Here is a 24543-nt window from a genome sequence, read left to right on the forward strand (position 1 = left end):
GGAACAATGGTTTCCCCCTGCAGTGACAGAGAGTGCTAACTTCACACAGAAGTCAAGAAGGATAAAAAAGCAGCGAGTGGCGACCGTCTCTTTACAAAACCTGTTCCGGCTCAAGACCCTATGAATGTTCATACCGTAAAGTAAATACCTGTGGAATACAAATCCATAGCAGAGAGCTAGACACTCACCAAGACTGTGTTACAGAAACATCTTATCTGCAGCAGCACTAAAGCCTGAAAGTGAAAAGCTTTATGGGACATGCCATGCCTGCAACCTCTAAGACATTTACCTATTTTCCATGTCAAACAACAAAGGACTCTGAAAGCATAAGCAGTTCTCACTCTGCGACTGATTTGATGTTATAGGTTAAAGCTACTTTGGCATTTTGAATTAACGTTGAAAATGGCAATCCAACCCATGTTGAGCTTCCAATCATTGACTTTGAGACTACTTGACCACAACCAGTTCACCAGAACCTTCAGTCTGAAATCATATTTCACAATCTTCCTCGTCTGTTGGAGTTTAAGAAAATTTTCTGACCTCGCCCATGCTGAATTAGAAATTCATTTTTATTCATAAACCTGCAGCTGCCGTCAACACGATCTTTTCATTAACCTTTTAAACCCTTTAATGTTGCCTCAACATATACATAAAAACATAATTCACATTTTACATGCCAAGAGTAATGATGATTTTGCATGGCATTGAACAGTTTGCCCTTTCATTCAATGATAATGAATTTGGTCAACATAACTGTTCCTATGCACCATATTGTACATATTGTACATAAATGTAATTTCCATTTACATCATGGGGACACTAAAGTTGTATGGGACAAATATAGGATTAAGATGTTGCTTGTCCCAGCAAAAAGGTAATAAAATAATGAAATAAAAAACCTGGTGTAAATCTGACTCTACTTCTCTAGAAAGAGCAGGAAACACTCAAAGTATAGACTAACTGACCTTTGACAGTCAGAAAAAAACTACCTTATGAAATAACTGCAAATGTGAGTGTGTATGATCAAACTGTTCCGTTGTACTACTAACAAAACAATGATTTGAAAATGGCTTCCACATGCCCCCCCGAGTCCTGAATTACAAGTCAGCTGCATTTAAGGATTGAAAAGTTTTTGAAATACACATTTCATACACTCATACACACACACACACACACACTGCCGACGCAGCTGTTGAGGGGAAACAAAAGCCACAGCCATGTCAGGTTTTGTACCATGCTCAAGACTGCAGCGCTAATGATTCATGACACTTCTAACTGGAGAGGAGAAATGAGTCGCTCTGTAATTACTATGGAAATGTGTTCATTTCCCATCAGACACACACACACACACTCACACAAACACACACACACACACACACACACATATGTTGCTATGCACCCATGGAGACACACACACACACACACACACACACACACACACACACACACACACACACACACACAAACACACACACCTACACAGATAGACATCCAGCAGTGATGGGGAAGTGTTTCAAACATGGGTCTTGATGTTTCGCAGAGGTGCAAGTGTGTATGCACGTGTGTGATTGTGTGTGAGTGTGAGTGTCCATCCCCACAGGAATATCACACATGGAGCAGAGGTGTGACCCATGTCTCCATTCCCCATATGCTCTAAACACATGCCCCAAAGCATTGTGTGTCAAGGGGGTTATGATGGTCCCTTGGTGTTTGACTGGCTTCAGCCCAGCTGATAACCAGGTGGGGCCCAGCTCCCCTTTCATAAGAATATTATGCCCCCTCCTCTTTATCCCCTAACACCAGCAATGAGTCCACCTCATGTGTGTATTCCCAAAACAGCCTATTGATGTCTGGGTTACACCATGCATTCAGCTGTGTAAAATCAACAGAAGGATTAAACACCAAATTACTGAGATTTACTGAGCCTGCAGAGGCCCCACCTTTTCTCCTTTTCTATCGCTACGCATGTCTCTTATTCTTTGCCATAACATGTTTCTCTATTTCTGGCCTCACTATTCATCTCTTTTATTATTTTTTGTTTATATTTCATGTCTCCTCGTCCTTTTCTTGATTTTTCTTTCAGTCTCCTTTTCTATCATTTCCTGCTCTGTGGTGCTTCCCCAAATCAAATTCCCAGTTACTCCTGGCTCTAAGCCCAAATCAATTTGTCTTCATAATGGACAGACATACTGGCTGGTTAGTGCTTTACCTGGGCAGCAGTCAAGGAAGAGAGGAGGCCATAGTATTAATGTTTAGCACCTTATAATATAAAACCGCTGTTACATTTTATGTTTTTTGGCTTAAATTTTTTCTTCCAAATTTAAGAGAGCTGTAAATCTCAGAGACAGAGTTAGCTGCGGGCGATTAGAGCTGTTAAACACTGTTTAAGACTGGAGCACAACAAAGTGGAGAGAAATACACTGACACAAACATAGGACACCACAGCATCCAACAAGACCCACACATGCACACAAACACACACACTGGCAGCAAACCCCCTGTGAGGTCTGTAAAACAGAATAAGTCTAACACTTCCTCGCGGCTGGACGCTAGGATTGAATTGATCAATTCGTCAATATTCTGCTCTGTCCGTTGAACTGACCTGCGCTGCAGGGTGTGTGCACAAGGGGGATGGGAGAGGACATAAAAGTGTGTGTTTATGTGTGTGACCCATTATAATGTTAGAGGCATTGGTTAAAGGCCAGAGGGGTGACTAAAAAAAGGAGAGGGGTGCTTTAATGCAGGGGTCTGCCTCTATGGGGACATCTGTGACACACACACTTACACACACACATTTATTCACTCACTCACTCATCCTCAGGCATAACAGCTCAGAGGGAAGTGTGGAATCGACAGAGAAAAAGAGGAATAGTTTGTTTTTGTTTTTGTCTCCTCCAGGCTTGTCTTAGATAGAGGAGTGAGGCGTGCAGAGAAAAAAGGAACTATCTAGTTGTTCATACACACCGCTGTCGGCTGTGCACAGAGGGGTTTGGGACTTTTCTGAAAATGTTATACAGTAGATTTTAATAGAGAACACACAAGCAATGGAAATCATGTGATCCTCCATATAGGAAGAAAATATTGTTGTGCAGTATATGTGCTTGAACAACAGGATAATCTTCCACCTTTGTGTTTCTTTTCAGGCACTGTGGATATATCAAAGCCAAGCAGGACCCCGATGAGGAGAAGATGCAGTTCCAGCACGGCCGAGGTGAACACACAAACAAGTGCATTCATAAAAATGGAAACACAAGCATTCACGCATACACATACATAAAGTCTAGAACATGGTCCAATAAAAGGTTCATGTCTTTGTATTATTGCTCACATTAAATCCCATTAGTTTTGGTTTCACATTGCAATAAGGAGAGTGCACTAAAGGCTTTTGCATGGCATACTTGGTTTGTAGTGATACGTTCATCGTGCAAGTTCCCATCAGGGGCTTGTTGTGCATTTGGCCTTGTACTCGCTAACTTTGTGGAATAAAGTGCACAGAAATAAAAGTTGTATTTCTGCCTGAATAGAAAAAATTACTGGTTCACTTCGTTAATTTTATTGTCGCTGTAATATCATGAGGCTGTTACTCCCAAGAAAGTGAATGTCCTCGATATTCAATTTTATAGTAGAAGAAGAGTACAAACAGTGAGCTGTTTCTGCTTCTATTTCCTCTATTGTTTAATGCTGTCTCAACTTCCTGCAATTGTGCCGAAGGTCTGATCAAACGAACCAAACCATAGTTTGTTTCTTATCCCCCCCCCACCCCACACACACACACACACACTCACATAACGTCTCTTTAGCCAAACCTCACACCCGCCTGCACTGAATCACAGCACTGACTGTATTTATGGCCGTAAACAACAGACACAAGGATGAATATTTTTTCGTTTTTAACTCAGCTGAACACTTCAGGAGCAAAAGCACTCTGAAAAAATGACTGTTCACAAACAACACTTATACTTCGTTTATACACTTTCATATGCATCATAGGTACTTACACAGTTGCAGCTTATATCATAGCACTTCAGCGAGTCTCTAACTCTGTATCACCCTGAATAAACCACATTGCTTCACACTTTCATGCACAAATGTTTGCTGGCAGACAGTGTTGGCCCTTATGTGCTCCTGTTAAAATTATGAGTCATTTTAACAACATTGCTAACATAGTAGTTATGTGTTTTATTATGTAATGATTTGTAATGTCACTCAAACACAGCACCCACGTTCAAGCTCACATTTGCACAAACAGAGCAGGAATCGGTGTCAGCTCCGGGAGAAAAATTATTCCTTATCCTTTATTCTTTAATAACCTCCTATTATGATAGTATTAACTTTATTGTCCTTTAATTATAAATACTGAGTCAAAGCTGAAGAGTTTATAATTCATTTAGCCATAACCTCTCATCTCGTTATTTCTCCACTCCTGAAGTTAAGCTTCCAGGCAGCAGGACCTACATCCATCCTCACACCTACGAAGACCCCAACCAGGCTGTTAGAGACTTTGCCAAAGAGATCGATGCTTCCAATATTCGCATAGAGAGAGTCATCGGAGCTGGTGAGTTGGCAGTAAAACAGCAGTGGGCTGTATTAATAACTCAAAGGAGTATTAAAAATGTAACTTGTGAATTCAAAGAACTTTAACTGTGGTTCATTTCAGGGATTCCTTTCAGGCGCATTTACATGCATGGACAGTCTACATTATTTCTGGCAACTAATAAATAATCATCTAAGGAGCACCTGCAAATTCAACTATTTTAGTCATTTCAAAATAATGTTTCATAAATACAACACTTCTCCCTGTGTGTAGGAGAGTTTGGGGAGGTGTGCAGTGGTCGGCTGCGTGTGCAGGGAAAGAGGGAGATCTACGTGGCCATCAAGAGTCTGAAGGCGGGATACTCTGACAAACAGAGGAGGGACTTCCTTTCCGAGGCCTCCATCATGGGACAGTTTGACCATCCGAACATCATCAGGCTGGAGGGCGTCGTCACGAGATGTGAGTCTTACAAAACGACACCATGTGTGGTTTGTGTATTTCTCTGGATGTGTGGTGTAATAATGGTGTGCAAGTGTGTGTGTATCACACATACATATGTGAGACACAGCAGAGCTGTTGGCGATGTTGGCGGTAATCCTTGATCAGATAAAAGCTCCATTACCATGGTAACAAACTGATGACGCATGGCAGTGTACATGTGAGTGGCGACCATCTGCAACTCAAACAGCCACTTGTTTGCTTCACATGATTGCGTTAGGCAATTAGAGAGAGTTTTTGTTCATGTAGGTGAGATAGACACAGGCCTGGTTCGACAAAAGAGCTGATTTGTTATCGTAGGGTCTCGCTCTCTCGATCTCACACACACGCAGACACACACTATCACACTATCCTGCTGTCCTCCAATGTCCCTATCACACTTTCCTTTCTCTCTTAGTCAGTGTCCATCTAATCTCCTTGTTCTCCCCTTCTCTCACTCTATTGCTCTCACCAAATCCCAGAGTACATCAACACTAAGCCACCTAAACACATCCTTTTCACCTGCTGGTTTTCATCCCACATCCACACTAACACAGCACACGCGAGCTGTGTGTGCTTGTTTTGACTTCTTTTGTTGATCCAATCTCAAAGAACACCGGAGCTTTTACAAAATTGGACAAAGAAATACGGAGGAAACAATAGACAGTCACTATGAGACCAAAATGCAAAGCTTGGTTTGTTATTAGTTGATTGTTATTAGTTGAGAGATAGCAGCAGATAGATTTTGTGGAACAGATTGGAAAAATGTTGCATTATAATCATCAACCCTGAGTAAAGTTTTCACTGTGAAAAAACACCCACTTCTTAGGTCATCCACACTGAAACAATCTCCATCAACACAAGTGTTTTACTTCCATAACAGAAGTAATCCCTGTCCATACTAAGACACTTTCAGGCTCTAAAAAACATCACAGTAGTGTGGAAGGCAGGTTTACTTTTTGTCTCTGTTTATCTGACAATGCCTGACATTGTGCATGTGACACAAGTCTGGATTATTCCCTTCCAAAACCGGACTTTTTGAAAATAGTATATCAATCAAGAGTCAGAGCTTTAGGAAATAATTATGTGAGGCTGGATGGTCACGGGCTGTGAGGCAAAGTAATTCATTATTCGATCCCTAATTTTAAGCGTCAAAACAAAGCACACACACAGCAGTATGTTTCAGTGCAGCAGCACCTCGTTAACACATGTTGAACTTTTAATACCTGCGAAAACCAAAATCAAAACCCTGCTTTCTGCTCATTCTGACGACAGAGAGACGCGTGTGTGGACATGTAACCTTTTCGGGCATAAATTGTGTTTTCACATCAGCTGGCCTCCCTCTTCCCTCGTATTCACCTTCCTCACAGCCACTGGTCTGACACCTTGTTATGAACTTGTTTGTCAGGAGATCTACAGACAAGCAAAAAGGACAGAGAGACTTGGTACAAAGATATAGAAATGTAAACATACGTGACACACGCTGGTTCTCAGTGGCACTTAGGCCAACAACAAAAGAGCAAATGCATATGCATGGGCTTTTATCATGAATATTAATAATTCATAAAGTTAATTGGATGTGTTTTTTAGCCTCATGAATATTCAGCAGCAGGCATATTAACAATGAGACCCCTCTGCATTTCTTATTCATTTCCTTTCCTCTGTCATCCTCTCTCTCTCACTCTCTCTCTCATTGTCGAAATGATGCTTGATGGTTAATGACCGTGACCTTTGGTTCGCAGGATTGGGGCAGTTTGCAGAAGTAATGCATCAACAAACAAATGGGTTTGTTTTATTCTGACAGGCCAACGTGTAATTATGGCACTTCCTTTCTCCTTTTAGTGGCACACTCTATTCTGATTCAAAATACCCCAATAAATGTACAAATTGCTGCCAAACGCTGTACATTTTGTGACAGGGGACAATAGCACAGCTAAACTGCAGAAGCCTGACTTGACAAGCAAATTTCTTCAACAAAACAAGGAGCTCTTAACTTCTCTGTTTTCTGTGATTAAAAAAAGATGTGTGTCTGCTTTGTGTTTGTGGCGTATGCATGTAATGAGCATCGGTGTCTACTTCTACATGCATTTCTTTCTGTGTCTCTCCTCTCACCTGTCTTCACGGCACATTGAGAAGCTGATAGAGCTCCTCAGAAACAAATCTCACTAGTGGAGCAGTAATTTCACAGGTCACAGCCCAGGGTGTGTATGTGCGGGCGAGGGGGTGAGAGTTGAGATGGGTCAATAATTCCTTCAGGCTTTTTTTTCTCTCTCTAGCACCAGCTGGTCCCTTCACACCACCCTCAGTCTAATCAGGCAGAATGACCCTGACTGCTCTGGGCTCAGGTGTTGGACTGGTTTGTGCGAGTGGGAGCAGCAGTAAGATCAGCAATGACAGAAATAACTCTTGTAGTAAAATCAGCCCTAGTAGTAGTAGTAGTAGTAGTAGTAGTAGTAGTAGTAGTAGTAGTAGCAGTAGTAGTAGTGTTTTGTGTGATGATTAATCCAAAACCTAAAGCTGTTAGTTTCGTAACACTTAAGCAGAGATGTTCCAGATACCAGCGATGCTGAAAATGCAGGGTCGGGCATAGACAGCTAAGTGAATCTATTGATCCAAAACCCACGTCTTTAAACTATATAAGTCTCACCCAGATAAAACTGAAATTCCTTTCCCGGACACCACTTTTTCTTTGCTGCTACAAAACAGCAATTGCAGCAGTTGCGCTGTTTAATAACAGTGAAGAGGAAGTTATTCTGGTCGTGTAACCTTAGCCAGAGATAGCCAGAGTATTTTATGCTGGAAGCCTGTGCAATATTCAGTTGGGGTGGCAGTAGTGTTGCCGAATACAACACTAGCAATGTCAGAAAGCATTTGAAGAATCATCACATGAAAGAGCACTAGGAGTTGAGCCAGGCCATACAACAATGATAGCAATCATCACTTCCATACAGGGTTAGTAGCATTCAGCTGTTAACATAGTTATACAAGTTCCTATTTTCTTAAATGGACTGATATTGGATCGGTACTTGGTCCAGGTATGTGATTCGGTATCGGGAAGCGAACAATGGTAATGGAGCATCTCCATAAATAAGACAAAGAAAAGACGCACCTTTGCACATTTGAAGAGCTGGAACACTACATCACCTGGAACAGAACAGGAAAACACATACACTCTACAAAACAGTGACCACTCCTGAGTCCAGTTCTGGATGCCAAGTTTCAAACAGAATCTGTTTAAGAACTCATTCATCCAATCTTCCATCAGTACCACTGTCTTTACTGTTAGTTGTCTGCAACTGTACGATGTATTTATATGATGTGCACTATTTTGCTGAATGTTGTATGATGTAGTAGCTCGGAGCCCGAGACAAATTTGTCTTTGGGACAATAAAGTGGACCTTAAGTAAGTAAGTTATCTATATAGCACCTTTTCAAAACCTAGGTGCTTTACAAGGATAAATGATTAAGCTAAGATAAAAGATTAAACATTTAAACAACAGTACAACAACATAACAGTTAAAAAAAGGTTGCCTTATCTTGCATGGACATATTCAGATTAGTAAAAACTCTAAGTAAAAAGTAAAAAGTCTGTGGCAGGAAAAAGTCCAAATGGTCTGTGGGGTTTTCTGCAGATTCCCCAGTGAGATGTGACTGTTTTCAAGCTGTGCAATTATCCAAACAGTCAATTAATTAAAATAATCACTTCAGCTCTGAAGCAGAACAGTGCAGGAAGCAGTAATGATAGTGGACACTAGTAGTTGTTGTTCTTGTTGTTGTGACAGAAAAAGTTGTAAAAGTAACACTCAGCATTGTAGTATTTGTAGTAGCAATAAAAGAACTAATGGTTGTATTGGCATGAATTACTTTTGGATGTCTGCATGCCATTTGTGTGTGTGTGTGTGTGTGCGTGTGTGTGAGTGTGTGTTTGCACTTGCTTTTATATCCAAGAGGGGACTTAAATACACACTAACCCATCAGGACTCAGCATAAAAACCACATAAGCCTCAAGCCCCCACCATGTGCCACTCTAATAACCTACTCCCTTGTCTGTCACCTGATTGTTGCTATTGTCATGCTAATTAGAGTGCCACATGCGGAAAAGGAGGGAAAAAAATAGATCTTTTCTTTATCTGTCTCTCTGCACATCAGGAGGGTGCAGCAATCTGCCCTTCGTTCCTCCCACCCTCCCCCTTCCTCCACTCCTCCATCCCCTTATCTTCCCTTCATCTCCCCGTCCCTCATTTTATCCATCCGTCCTTTATGTGTTTTACAATCACTGCAACAATCGGCTCATTTGGAAAACCCTCAATTACCAAGCTCTATCTCATCTGCCCACTTTGCACACATAAATGCTGCGCACGCACACACACACACACATGCACACACACGTGGAGTTACACATTTGCCCAACAATTCAGATTTTGAATATGTATGCAGATCTTGAGACAAATGAGCAAGAGGAGGGGAAAGTGGAGTAAAAGGTGACGATAGGAACGGGATGTAGGGGGACAAGGGGGGAGATGGATGGATGAGATAGGATACAAGAGTGAGGAAATGAGAGAAGATGAGGCTTGAGAACAAATGAGGGCGAGAGGGGGGAAAGATGTGTGCGAAGATTTGAGGAAAAGAGGGGCAGATGGATGAGGGTAGAAATGGCGAAGAGACAAACGTGAGGAAATGAGTGGAGAAGAAGAAGCGAGGGGGGTGGAGGGTGCGGTGGGTGCTGGGGATAAGGTTATTGAGTTTCTGTCTCCCTGTTTCTACACACCCCCGCATCCTCACATGGCACTTCCCAGAACAGAGATCTGTCCTGTGTTAAAAGCATTGTATCATTTAGTTCAGACCTTTAACATTAATCAATACAGCAGTTATTTCATTTTCTCGTTTGTACCTTGGGTTGCCTCATTCTATAATGTGGTAATGTGGCCCACCAGTGCGCTCGCTCGCTCACTTGCTCACACACACACACACACATGCAGTGATAGAAACTAGATGTAATTGTCCAGATGTATATGCAGTCTACCACTTTTGTTACATCCATACCAACACACAACCAAACAACCTCTCATAATGAAACTATTAACTTTCATGCACATATACAATAATTTACACACACAACTGTTTGTACTTCTATCTTAGTGAGGACACTCATTGAGATAATACAGTCCATAGCCCTTTACCCTAACCTTAACCATCTAAATTAAATGCCTAACCCTAATCTAATTCTAAACCCTAAACCCAAGTTTTAACCATCAAACAGTCCATTGAAAAAGTTGGGTCAAAATGTCCTCACTGTCCAAAAATGTCTTCAGGGTCTATGCTTGAAATGGTCCTCACAAAGATATAAGTACAGGCACACACACACAGGAGGCCGAAATGATCTGAGCTTTATCCTGGATAAAGCAGAGGCATCACTTTCTACCTTCACTTAATGAAGAGCTGTAAAAGGGAGCAAACTCCTCTCTGATCCATTCCATAACACACTCCACCTGGCAGAACATCAATACCCAATCTGCACACACACACAAACACACACAGAGAGAGTCAGTGGTGGTTTTAGCAGCTGTGTGTTATTCTGAAGACAATGAGAGGCAATACATTGCAATGAATGTGAATGTGATTAGTTAATTATGTGCTTTCACGAGGAAATTGAGGAGCGCTCTTCTGAATGTTTGAGCTCCACTATGAGCCGGAGAGGCTTCGTCTTGCCAGTGAGTGTGTGTCTGAAGTGTGGGTAATGTGTGAAGAAGTCATAACAGGGAGTAAAAGGGGTTCATTGTTTTGTTGAGAGAGTGTGTGTGTGTGTGTGTGTGTGTTTGTGTGTGTGTTTGCACTGGCACCTGACATCGAGACAGAATGAGCTAATATACAGCGTGAGTGCATGTGGTCTGGTATATTGGTAACTTCTGTTATCTTTCACAGTTTCAGGGATAATCTTGTATGGCAGGTGTCTAGATGGTGGCTGGTGATAGTGTGTGTGTGCGTGTGTGTGTGTGTGTGTGTGTGTGTGTGACTACATGCCACGCTCACATGCTCCTCCTCTAAGCCAAGACAACAGGATAAATGTGTTTCTCTCTTGACTGCATGCAACACTGAAGGTAATATTCTCCGTCCTTGATAACATACATAGGCATACATACACACTCACACACGGTAAAAGGTAGTTTTTTAATACCTCTTTTTCATGTCATGGCCGTCTACTTTGTACAATACGACATTAATGCCTGGCTGCTCTGTATGGATACGCAAAGATACACATAGAACAACATACATGAAACACAATTAAACGCACACACACACACCGAGAGGAGATTGGGAAAACCAGCAGGACGAACAAATTGTAAGTTAAAGTGAAAAAACAGTTTTTGTAGTGTAAAACCACAATAATGTGGTTTGTAAGATTTCATGGAGAAGTAACAGAAAAGAGAAAAAGAGTCAGACCTCCCTTCACTCAGGCCTGACAGCTGTTAAATCTGCTGTGACAAACACACACACAAAGCATACATGTGTTGTCCACCACTGATCAGAGCTGAAATCAGGCAGTTATCATTGCGCCGTCCCTCTCCACTTGCAATGCCCTGAGACCTTCTCTGTCTCTATCACACACACACGCCTACACACTGACACACACACAACCCAGGCCCCTTGTGGAGATAAATGTGACCGGCAGTCCTCACCCCTGGCAGAGGAAAATCCAATTCTCTTTCACTTTTATCCCTGAGACTAATGTTACTGTCATTGAAGACACCGCCACCAGAGACCAGCCGACTCCGTTTATGTGTGTGTGTGTGTGTGTGTGCGCGCGCTGCAGTGAGATAGTGAATTCATTTAAGGTGATGTATTGCTGTCTTTACCTACAATTTCACTGTAGGCCTTGGTGGTGTTGTTCCTGCCTTTCCACGACAAGCTTTTGACCTTTCCTCCTCTTCTCTGATCACTATACATTTATATTTATGTTCATGGTGTTTTACATTATACATATAAAATACACAGAGCACTACAAAGAAAGAAACAGAGAGAAAGAAAGAAAGAAAGTGTCTTATTTTATAGAAAGCTGCTGAATAAGGAGACTTTGAATTAAAGTAAGATTTCCAGTCTCTATCCTCCTCTTGTGTGCGCTGCCTTTATCTCTCCCCTACGTTTTTTTCCCAGCATCTCTGAGGTCTGATTGGGGAAATGTGACCTATTCATCACAGCTGACATAGCCTGTGTGTTTACAAGCCACAGCCACACACACACATAACATGTAGCCTGTTTGTTTGTTATTGGTGAAGCTCAGCTGTAGGGGGTGTTACTTATAAGGAGCCTGTAAACCAGGGATAACTGCTGTTTTGGGGGTTTGGGTGTGTGTGTGTGTGTTTGATTGCAGGTACTTTGTTAATCATTTGTAAGCCCCACCAGATGCCATGAAGGGGACCATAGTGCACGGGGCCCGTCAGTCAAACACCCCTTCATCGCACACGCGCACACACACTCATGCAGGTGCAGGTGCACTGCGATCTGACCACAACCCCCTTCCCCTTGAGGCTGATTAGTATTCATGAGATCTCAGGAGGCCCCCTTATACACATGCACACACCAACTCATCCACACACACATATTCTAGTGGATTGGTCTATTCTAATTATCTCCTGGCATTTATGGAGAGGGCTGATTAGAAGCTGTCAGTGTGACTGATGACGACATGCAATGTAATCCCCCAGAGAGACTGAAAGGAAAGCTGGTCACAGCTGTGGACTCCACTTCTTCTCTTGTCCTCTTCTCTTAGTTTTGTGTCTCTTTTCCTTGTAATTGTGCTCCAACTAACAGCCGCCCCGCTCTGTGTCTCCGTAGGTAAACCAGTGATGATCATAACAGAGTTCATGGAAAACGGATCTCTGGACACTTTCCTCAAGGTGAGTCACTGCTCAGATGGAAGGAAACCAGCACTCTGATCTGCCCCAAAGATCAGGGCCGCAAGTCTTCACTAAAGCCCTGTGGAAAATTATGCCACAGCTGTAAAGCGTTAAAAATAGTTGAGTTAATTCCCCCAAATTGCTGTACTCACAGACACATTCTTTTGAAAATATATAACAACACCTGATGAAAAGTGTCTTTCATCCCTCAGATCTGGAGAATTTTATCTATAAAGTCCACCGAGGCCTCAAGTTCAGTCTTTCAAGGACTTCATTTAACAAGTATTCTTAAAAATAAATCACACTTTCACAGCTGATGGGGGATTTTGAGGTAGTTAAATCACATTTTCATACGTATTTATCGCATAAAGAGTGATTGCTGAGGCGTGATTATACATGATACAATGTGTGCAGCTGGGAACAACAGGTCAGACTGTTTGCATTATAAAAAACTGCAGCACATCTTCATTAAATGAAACAACGAAAGTAGTAGATTAAAGATTAATTAGACTCTGAGTAAAAAAATGTTCACCCCATAAAGTCCCTGCATGCAGCTCTGTGGATGCCTGATTTGTTGAATGTTCCAGCATTTTATTTCAGATGGTCTCTGCAATAGCCCATTATATTTATTTAAGTCAAGCATTTCACGTGTTTAGAATACCCTCAGTTCCTGTTACTTTGAATCTCCTCCCCGTTAATTGTTGTTGCAGTGGAAACAGAGGTTCCTGGGACTTGGAGTTCCAGATACTTTTGGTAGAAATTATAGCTTGATTTAGGAATATGGGCCAAGTTTCTGGATTCATGACCATTATTCTCCATTCACAATCTCAGACACTACACCTTTTCTTTTGTTAGTTTGGAGTGAGTGGAGGTGAGAAACATTCAGTCAGATGCATACCCTTCCAACACTCTGACCATATGCTGTTTGATACCAGGTAACCCAGAGCACAAAACAGCAGCAGACCACTGACAAACAGGCTATTAAACAAAGAAAGTGTATTGGTTTGTGTGCGATATATGTGCCGTCAGGGGACCTGAAGATTAACAGTTCAATTCAAATGAAATGTAATGCCTCTGCAGTCATTTGGTTAAGAGTCAGGGTAGCAAATGAAATAAAAACACCACCTCCACAATGAGATTCAAAACATATTAACACTATTGTGAATGAACAGAGGGAGAAATGTGGTTAGCAGGGATATTCCTGTTGAGATATTTCCATGCAGACTCTGAAAACAAAGAGACTGGTGGAAATAAATGTTTTGTAGAGCAGGTTATGGAACAGAGCTTTGCAAAATTAAGTCAGAAAAAAGTAGTTCTTGCACAAGGTTATTGCTGAAACATTTGGAAAGTTTTTGAAGTACTGCTTTGTTGTAGACAACATCAGAGAAGAGCCTGTCACTACATGTGTCATTATCATGAGTTGATGGTTTTAAAGAATGACCTCATCCAAAAAAGTAGTTTTGAAGCATCTCTTAAAATGTTATACACACAAGATTGACGGTTCACAATACACTGTGGAATGTGACAAAAGTGTGATTTATGATGTTCGAACACATCACGTAGCATCAAGTGACAAACACTCAGTGAATTGAGATTTGCATACACCTGGATGAGTAGATGGTTGCAGCCCTTAACGTGCGTCACATTTAAAGTCGCACTGATTCATATTCACAGTGTTTTGTTAGATTTCACTGCAGAGCTTCAAAGCCGTTAAACCTGCAATAATAGGCCCATCACTAAATAGACGCCAATCCCATCAGCAACACTGAAGCAAAATTAAATTAAACCTGACAAATGAAAAATGGCTAAAGCGTGTCTTGAAACACACACACACACACACACACACACACACATGGACAACCATCATATACAGAAACATGCATGTTATGTATTATAGTATGTATTATAATGAGGGTCATAGAGAGCTTCTGCAGTGGCTCAATACAATTATAGACTCACTTTTATGGGTTTTACAGCTCATCCGTGCTTCTGGCATCTATGTCTTTAATTATGCCATCCATTTATCAAGCAGCTCTCCCTAAGAAATAACAAAACCACTCCTCCGTTAGGGAAGCTCTTCCTCTCTTAGTCTCTCTGCCACTATCTTTATCTAGCCTTTCTTTTTCTTTCCAAGTTTTGAGGGACTAACTTTGCTTATATGCCAAGATTTGCCAAAAATAAGACAAATTTTATCATTTGTCTCTATTGAACCTCTCTGCCCCACATTTGTCTCTTCCCCTGCCCTGCCCTGCCCTGCCCACCCTCCCTCCTCCTTCCTGGCAAGGCGGTTTGGTGGGCAGATTGATAGAGGAAGTCTGTAGGTTTGTTAGACAGTCCAATCAATCAGCATCTCACAAAACCACTGGCTAATTAACTTACTCCACAGCTGCCGAAGGAGAGACAGCAAAAGAACGATAGAGGAAGGGGAGTGCAGGGGCCGCACAGATGCAGAAAGATGAAGGGAGATAGATGGATAAATGGCGACTGAATCAAAGTAATACAGAGTTCTCTCTGTCTGAGACAGAGATTGAGTATAGAGATGGAGAGAACAGAGACAGAGAGAAGGAGAGATGACATAAAGAAGAAAAGGTGAGTGATAACATTTCAATGGGGACCGTTGGCCCAGGGCAGAAATAATTGGCAGGAGAAGGTGAGTTGGACCACCATCGATCAACAGGCCCTGCTCTTTGCCAAAGACAGCTCAAATCTAAAATCCAGTGAGCGCTGCTTGGGCACATGGTCAGTGTTAGTGAGGAGAGTTCTGTCTCTGTCACATCCAATCCTCTGCAAGCAGGATTTTTTTGTGATCTGCAATTGATCCTTGGAAGAAGAAATTCATCTTTTGCTTGCCACCCTCCAGAGAGAGGTCAAAGTGCAGAGTTAGCAGAGTTAGCAGGGGCTGGAAGGGATTCAGGGAGACTTAAGAGGCATGGACTGCTGCCATCACAGGCACTTGAATCCTGGCTTAAACTTTCACCTCCAGCTGAGGTTGCTGAAAGACCTGGCACTAATCACCATGCCACCAATACTGCAGCTTCATGTCAACATTTACACTGTGCACTCTGTATTAATTCATCTTTCTCCTTGTCTCTCTGCAGAAACATGACGGCCAGTTCACGGTGATCCAGCTGGTCGGCATGCTGCGCGGTATTGCCTCTGGTATGAAGTACCTGTCAGACATGAGCTACGTTCACAGAGACCTGGCAGCTCGGAACATCCTGGTCAACAGCAACCTGGTGTGTAAGGTGTCGGACTTTGGCCTGAGTCGGGTTCTGGAGGACGACCCAGAGGCTGCCTACACTACAAAGGTGAGACACTCTTTCACAGGTGGCTTCTGTCCCATTGTCTCTGATTACAGATACAAATATGTCCTCTACATTACTGTGCCTGAACCCAAACAAGCTGCTGCATTAAAACCATGTGCATAAATTAAGTTCTTTAAATTTAGAGACCCACTCCGATGGAGGCTCAAAAACAGCCAGTAGCAGAAAAGAAATATATCAATGAATAATTCATCATAAGCACATTTTTTTTAATTCACTATGAAAATATGGCGGGACAAATTAGAATATGGCGGGCCAAACCAGTCCAGATAACAAATGGGAAATACTGAGTCATGACATACTTTTCATTAGTCTATTTAAAATTTTCAACCACTGCCATAAGTGGAGACTTTGAGTCCACCTCACAACTATTATAATTTTGGTCCAACAGCTGTTATTCTTTTATTAGATTAGTTTTGTTAGTTTTTCAGGTGGCCAGGTTATACCAACCTGTCATCTTAGCAGTGAGCAGGCCCAACCCCTGAGATGACAGCTGATCATCATCCATGCTAATTTTGACATTAAATTGCACTTTATTAGGAGCACTGACGTCTCCACAGTGTTTGATACAGTAACTTTCATAACATTAAGGTACATCTCTGGGTTGCAAACAGATATTTCTACATGCCAAACTGGTTTATGTGAAGTTAAAGATAATGTTGACAATTCATGTTGTACTACAACCCTGCCTCTGTTAAGACCATACATTTCAATAAACAAATATACCATATACACACATGGATGATTAGTGCCGATAGTGTATAATAAATGAGGGAATAAAAACTATGCATGTTGTAAATACCTACAATAACAGTGAGAATGTCACGGTCCATAGGAAAAAGTGAAGTTAGTTAAGTGGATCACTGAGTTCAGGTCATTTAAAGATACAGTATGTCAAAGTGCATTACCAGAGGCAGTCTGACATTCATCCAACTTCTCAAGTTTTAACTACAACGGATATGAACCAAAGATTGCTGCACTCTCTCATTACTTTTATAAGTAGAAAATGGTTCATCAGTGACAAAGGTATGGTGGTTTTTTACAGTTGTGTGTATGTGCAGTATAGTCAAACCGAAGTCTTTGATAGCATCACCATCCTCTCACATCCGAGAGAATGAAGAAACTCAAACGTCAGTGACTTAAACCACTATGGAGTAACTCATCTAAAATGCCCACAAGGAGATGGCATTATTCATATTCATAGGAAGTGTCGGGATGTTATTTTTAATATGGCATTAGCATTGCCCTGGGAGGAGTGTATCAGCCGCTGACTGCTCTATTGCAATCGCACACAGCCTTCGACTGATGTCAGGAGACCTAGATGGAGAGCTGCAGGCAAGGAGGAGGAGGGGGGAGAGAAAAGGGAGAGGCCGAGGTGGAGATGAGGAAGAGACGAGGAGAAAGGAGTGGATATCAAATAAGACTGAGATCTAGGGAGGCTGAGAGAGAGAGAATAAGGGAAGGCAGGGTAAGGATCCAGAGAGAGCAGTTAAGAGAAAAGAGAAGATGGTGTAGGGGTGAACAGGGGGCGGCGGAAACAAAAGTACAGTGCTGAGTGACTTGACAGCTTTGTCTTTTATTTGACTTTGACCAAGCAGAGATGGGAAATGCTAGGTGGTGCAGAGGCAGCTGCCGCATGTTAAAAAGCTGAAGCGGGCCCTATAGAGGTACAGCCTGTGGGTAGACAAGAGAGGGAGGGAGAGAGAAGGAGAGAGAGAGAGAGAGAGGCAGTACTGCACTGTCCATTGTGTCTATACAGTGAGCTTTATGAAATCTTTTTGATCTGTGCATCAACAACAAAGGCAGGAGCTGAGTGGAAGAAAAAAAGGAAATTGACGGCAAAAGAAAGTTAAGTGTGAAAATAAACACAGAGGCAAAAGTCACCTTATGTTGTGGGTATCAGAGTGGAGTGCTGTTGTCAAGGTGGTGTATAATTTGACCTCCTCGGTTATGACACCAGGCGTCTTGGTGGGCACAATCTTATAATTTGCTTTGTCAGATCTAACTTTTGATTTACCTCAACACTTGGTGAAAAAAAATAGCAATATAAAACAACCTTTCAATATTTACACTATTACCAACAGGATACAACATCAAGTTCGTATTCAGCATGCCAACAATGTGCTGTGATGTGAACAATTTACAGGGAGGGAAGATCCCCATCAGATGGACTGCTCCGGAGGCTATAGCATACAGGAAGTTCACCTCCGCCAGCGATGTGTGGAGTTACGGCATCGTCATGTGGGAGGTGATCTCATATGGAGAGAGACCCTACTGGGAGATGTCCAACCAGGATGTGAGTCACAAACACATGCCTCATGTCTCAGCTACAGCATTAGCAACATATTTTCCCTCAACCCTTAGAACTCAGCTGTTGACTTTCTATATGTAATTGTAAGATCTCGATCTTACTATATGAACTGCCTTGAGACCATACATGTTATAATCTGGCGTTATAAAACTAAATTCAATTAAAATATGATACATTTTCCTGGACATTTATATTTCTCCTTCATGTATTGATTACAGACCTAAATATCCACCTCTATCTCCCAATAGGTTATCAAAGCAATAGATGAGGGCTACCGTCTTCCCGCTCCAATGGACTGTCCTGTGGTGCTGCACCAGCTCATGTTGGACTGCTGGGAGAAGGGACGGAGCGACAGGCCAAAGTTTGGACAGATTGTCACAATCCTCGACAAGCTCATCAGAAACCCTGCCAGCCTCAGGGAGCTGGCCAACAGCTCAGCATGGTCAGTGGTAGAAAGCTATAAATTAAAGCTGACATGCATATAGGCTTGAGATGGGCCAGTTAAACTGTAGGATGAGACATGCATTGAAGAGGAGATCACTGCTTTAGATCTACTCTGTAAATCTTTTTTGGCTGTTGCAATATTTTCGGTTAAAAAAAAAATTTTGCCAGCGAAAAGATGAATATAGGTTTGTGGCTTGGCATGTCCACATTCAGTTTCAACACTGTGCCTTCCAAGCTGTATGACTGTTTTACATCCAGAGTATCATTATTTTCATATTTACATTTTACACTCCTGGCATTCAGCTGATGTCCTGAAACAGACCAGCAAACACAAGATATTTCTGTCTGTTTTAGAGGAGACTGAAGACACTTGAAACAGAAAATCTTTCCACTATACACAGAATTAACAATGTGACAAGGAAGAAGATTCTCATACAGAATACTTGCAGACATATATGGCTCTAAATAAAGCATAAACAACACTGTATGTAAGAGCATATTTATTATAAATGCAGATGTAATTAGTTCTGTGTATGCACAGAACTAATCAAGTTTCAGCATGAAAATGAATAAACACAGAGATCATTTATAACAATTTCTAACAAAAGGAACCAAGCAAAAGGGGGGATGGGGGGAGGTCATTAATCATACTTACCCACTAATGGGAAGGTTTAAAGTTTAGGGTTTACTTTTTGTTTTTTTATTGTGGGTTTTGAGTCTGTCATGCTGCTGCTGTTGGAGAATTTAAACTATTCTGTCCAAATCCACATCCAGCACCATGAACAAGCATTAACTGTCTCCTCGTTTTTTCCTGACAATTTTCTTTTTATTATTGCGAAAACTCTGATTTGAACAGTTCCAAGGACAAATGGCTGACATCAGCACAAGTTGGAAACTGTTATTCAGCCACTCAACAGGCTGAAACGTGATTGAGACGTGAGTGTGACTTTGTATCCCAGCAGGGAGGACCTGTCCACCCCAGATTTCAGCGTGACCACAGTGGATGAGTGGTTGGAGGCCCTCAAGATGGGCCAGTATAAGGATAACTTTTCCAGTGCTGGATACGTCAGCTTGGACTCAATCCTCTACATCAGTGTCAGGTACAGGCGCTTGAGTTTCATACTTGTTGAATCAAACACTGAAAAGGTCAAGATTGCCAGTAAAAGATGTTGTTATATTCCACTTGAGTGTCATTTACAATTGAAGTGTCTTAGACAAAGAAATCTCAGCAGCTGCTTAACATTTGAAGGAAATGTAGATTCATTTCTCTAAGAATATATAAATCTTATTTTTTCTTTTCTTCCTTGTAGTGAATTGGCTAAGATGGGCGTAAATCTGGCTGGCCACCAGAAGAAGATTTTATCCAGTGTCCAGAGTCTGCAGACCCAGGGGACGCACGTCCAAGTATAACAGCTTCCACATAAACACACAATGAGACAGAGCCAAAATGGATGCTCCTGTGACAAGTTTCACCCCCTGAAATGGAGTTGCAATGGATACTCTGTGCTTAGGCCTCCATTGATTTTGAGACACACTGAGATGGAGACAACATGGACGCTTGACTCCATCACATTTTCGCAGTTTTCACCATTCTTCCCATCCTCGATGGGCACCACCAGCTTTAGCACTCAAGAGTCCCAGCAACACAGCCACCATTACGGAGCAACTGAGAGACACGACAACATGTAGAGCATCCCAGATCATTTCACATCATAACAGCTCAAGAAAAGTAAAAAAAACAGAAGATTTTTAACAAAAGAAATGACAAAAACAAATTAGAATATAATTATCATCACTGTCTGTGAGGTGTACAGTTGTTTTTTACTGTCATTTTGTTTGTTTTGAGTTTTCACCTTGAAGAGTTTAAACTGGGTCAGAAGATATGTATATGTGTAGATATATGTTTATATGGGCTGTGTGTCCCACAACTGTAGAGATGGACCTAACGTTTGTATTGGTGGTGAGGTTTATATCACTCAACCTTAATCTGAGTTATTACCTGATATATGTATGGCCCCTTCCATTGCTCTCTGTACATAGAACGCCAGTGAACAAACAGAGATTCTGAATGGCATGAATGTGTGAGGGGGATGGAAGAAGTGGACCTTTAGAGATAGAGAGAGATGTAGATTTTGCTAGTTCATGTAGGATGGAAGTATTCAAGTATTTGGCCAGAAAAAGGGCTTCCCTGGCGACTGCTCTCAGACTCACTTCCATAGCAACTAGACCCAGGGCACTTTTGCTTGTCTGCTTGCACTTATGATGTAACTCAGTGCAAAGTCAGAGCAGAAACCGCTGAAGGTGAAGATAGCAGAGACTTTTTTTTTTTCACTCTTCCATAACTGTCTATTCCAAACAACATTGTCTGTTCAAGTGAGCACAGTATGATGTTGCTTAGCATAATCCAGCATAAGAGTTTGCCTTCCCATGTTTCATGTGTGTGAAATACATGGTGTTTTGTGGAAAGCAAAGGTGACGCAAAGGTCATGAAAGATTTGACACTGTTGAGAAGGTTAACTTGTTTTTCAAGTGTCGTGTTATGTACAGTAAATCGAGATGTTCATCTGGGCACTCTCCCTATTCTCTCTACTTTCATCGGCTCCCATGGCTGGATGGTTGCACCAATCACAGTAATTACAGTGTTTTGTCCCAAGTAGTTTGACAGATGAAAAGGAGCACTGAAACCTTTTTAGCAAGATGGAATATATGTTCTTGTTATCAGTCAGGTCAACTTATTTAAAGCATCCCTTGTTTCAAACCAACACCCTTAAGTAAATCTACAAATCACAATGTTTACAGCAAAAAAGGAAACACATTGATCTGATGTTTTTTCCCTGGCAGAAGGAAACAGATACTTGTCACATTAATTACAAGTTTAGATATGTTGGGACCCGTTTTGTCGTCACTGCATTAATGGCACTGAACCTGCTTTGAGTGTAATCCCAAACCCAGTTTTAATATATGTGGTACTCTATAGGACCAACAGTGACATAAAAGTACAGTATATATGATTGTATCATAGTGTAAAATATGTACAGTGTTGATTTCCAATGTTAGAATGTTTGTAATGATAACGATGATGAACTATGATGTACTTTTATTGTGAAAAAGAGATTTCTGAAGTACTTGTTCAGCGGCAGGTCGTATGGGAGAAAACGAAGGAAGGTTATTTGTTGCTCTGAACAAAGGAATGTAGCATGGTGCAAAGCTTCAGCTTTGATTGACAGGTGACAGTGACTGCAGTTTATTCCATAGAGTTAGAATGAGTAGAATGAACTCTTTTCTTGATACATTGGCATATCCCACCTCAAACCATAATTAAACGCACATTGTAAGCCTTTTTTGAAAATGCCTTGTTGGACGAGGAGGGATGGGGCAGTTTGAGGTTGAGATAAAAGAAATCCTCACATCAGATTTTGGAACAAACTGAATATTCATGAACCCCCCTCCCCCAAAACATCAATTGTTTAACTTTAGAGGGTAATGTCATTTTTTTTGCCTGTTCTGGATTCTAGAAGGTTAGCCAGAGTGCTTCTCTTTATTCAATAGGCATACAATATGCTTCACAAACACTTTGGCTAGCACTCTTTATCTAAACCCTAATAAGTTGTAAAAGAGAAACCCATTATTAGAAGAAGTAATTACACTGTACTACAAGGCCAATGCAGTTTCTAATTCCATTTCCTCTATGTGGATTGTCAGTTGGTGAGGATATTAACATTTTTCCTAGGACATGCAGCTTTAGCCTCGATCTTTTAGTAAAATATCCTGTATAAAACCATTGAGTGCATATTTAGTATTGTCTTTTTCTAAGATTTTGAGATTAGCCAATTAGAAATATGAATAAAACCATAGCTGAGCTTAAGTAGCTATGTGTTGAAGCTGATAAATGTGCTAGCAACAGTATTTCAGTTGAAAATCAGCTGTTATTGACTGTAATTTTGGTAAATCTGTCACAAGAAAAGTAACCAAAACATTTACCTCTACTAGTATGGAAAGTGTGTTTGAATATAAAAAGCGTACAGATACATTTACAGCTAAAAACACCTAATTTAGAGAACAAAATGTTCATCCCAAACCTTTTTGCTGTTTTGCAAAATAAACCACAGGTGAATATACAATTCAGACAGTGTGAAATTGTTCATTCTGCTCTTGCTAACTCTATGATTTCACTCTAGCGGATAACCTTTGCCCGCTGGCCTTTTAGATGCCTTATTTACTGAGCTATTGTTCTTTTCTGTTGCCCTATGGAGGCGATATTAAGAGTAAAGTGTATGTCCAGGTAGTATTTAACTGTGTTCTTAAGATGACCTCACATCAACACCCTGGTTTTGTAACATCCCATAACCCCCCATTGAGACCCCCTCCAACTGCACCTTCACTCTCTACGCAGATGAAAGTCATTTTGTACTAAAAATATAATAAATCGAAAAGCTGTTCACCAGTCAAGTGGAAAGAGAAAATGGCAATATTGTCCTTATTTATTTGAGTAACAATATAATCAGTGATGAATGTGATTGGATTTCTTTTGTTTGCATAATTGTGTTGATGTAAAAAATTCCTCATTCAAAGTCAAGGTTAGAAAGAGATAAAGTATCGTCCAAAAAAATGGGTTAATCGTTTTTTTCAAGCTTGTTCAACACTTTTAATTGAGAAATATTAAGAATACAATAGTCAGACCCACACTTTCAAAATCGCAATTTGTTCACCCTCTAAATATGTGGGTTGTTCAGCTTGATCTGAAATATGACATCTGTCCTCCATTTGCCCCCCAAGTCTATAGTGTCAATGTTCAAGAGTGATTCTCATTTGGGACTTTCAGCTCTCTGTCTCTTTCTCTACTCCACTCTCTCTTTCTTTGGCCACCGTACAGTGCTTACTTGTTCCCATGCCAGTCTCCTCTGCGTTGCTTGTTGTAAAGGGTGTAGGCATTCTAATGTCTTTCATGTCGCTGTAATAAATATGCTAATATTTCTAATTTCTCACCTGACGCCTGCAGTGTCCTTTTCTCCTCACACATTCTCTGCGCCTTTTTCTTTCGATCTCTCTCACACATATCAGAAGTAAATTTATTTCCCTGCACAATTCCACAGTAAAATTATGCTGGAACTTAGAGAATATTATGTTTTAAAATTGAAAGCTCTTTGTTTTTAATGCCGCCTGTAACAAAGCCTGAAGTTAGCGATTTTTGTTTAGGTGAGCATCTGACCAGTGTTGCAGAAAACCAGTGACTGATTGGAAAATTCAAGCGTAGTCTCATGTGTCCTCAGCTCTGCCTCGATGCTGGCTGTTCTGGTGAAATTCCTATCATGACATTCTTGAATGGCAAAATATGGCCAGCCTGAAACCACATTTTCATCATTAGTGTGTTTGTGTGTGTGTGTGTGTGTGTGTGTGTGTGTGTGTGTGTGTGTGTGTGTGTGTGTGTGGTGTGTATGTTCCTTACCAAGAGATAATTCTCTCTGGGGAGAGGGAAGGTCAATGACTCCTGGCCTTGGTTAACCCCTTAATGCACTGGCCCAGTTGCTGTCACTCTATGTTACTGCCATTACACCTCAT

The 24543-nt window shown here is 41.3% G+C and overlaps 1 protein-coding gene across 1 annotated transcript in view; it reads left to right on the forward strand.

Moving 5' to 3' along the window:
- The window catches only part of epha4b (eph receptor A4b), an 83773-nt gene extending 59804 nt beyond the window's left edge, over positions 1-23969 (forward strand). Inside the window, exons 11-19 of the mRNA XM_020110216.2 lie at positions 3144-3211; positions 4430-4555; positions 4808-4993; positions 12845-12906; positions 16005-16214; positions 18376-18525; positions 18789-18982; positions 19944-20084; positions 20295-23969. Of these exons, the coding sequence (XP_019965775.1) occupies positions 3144-3211; positions 4430-4555; positions 4808-4993; positions 12845-12906; positions 16005-16214; positions 18376-18525; positions 18789-18982; positions 19944-20084; positions 20295-20394 (1237 nt within the window). The 3' untranslated portion in view covers positions 20395-23969. The remainder of the gene's footprint in view (positions 1-3143; positions 3212-4429; positions 4556-4807; positions 4994-12844; positions 12907-16004; positions 16215-18375; positions 18526-18788; positions 18983-19943; positions 20085-20294) is intronic.
- Positions 23970-24543: the final 574 nt, after the last annotated feature.

Source organism: Paralichthys olivaceus, chromosome 16 (assembly GCF_024713975.1).
Source record: "Paralichthys olivaceus isolate ysfri-2021 chromosome 16, ASM2471397v2, whole genome shotgun sequence".
In the NCBI taxonomy this organism is placed as follows: Eukaryota; Metazoa; Chordata; class Actinopteri; order Pleuronectiformes; family Paralichthyidae; genus Paralichthys; species Paralichthys olivaceus.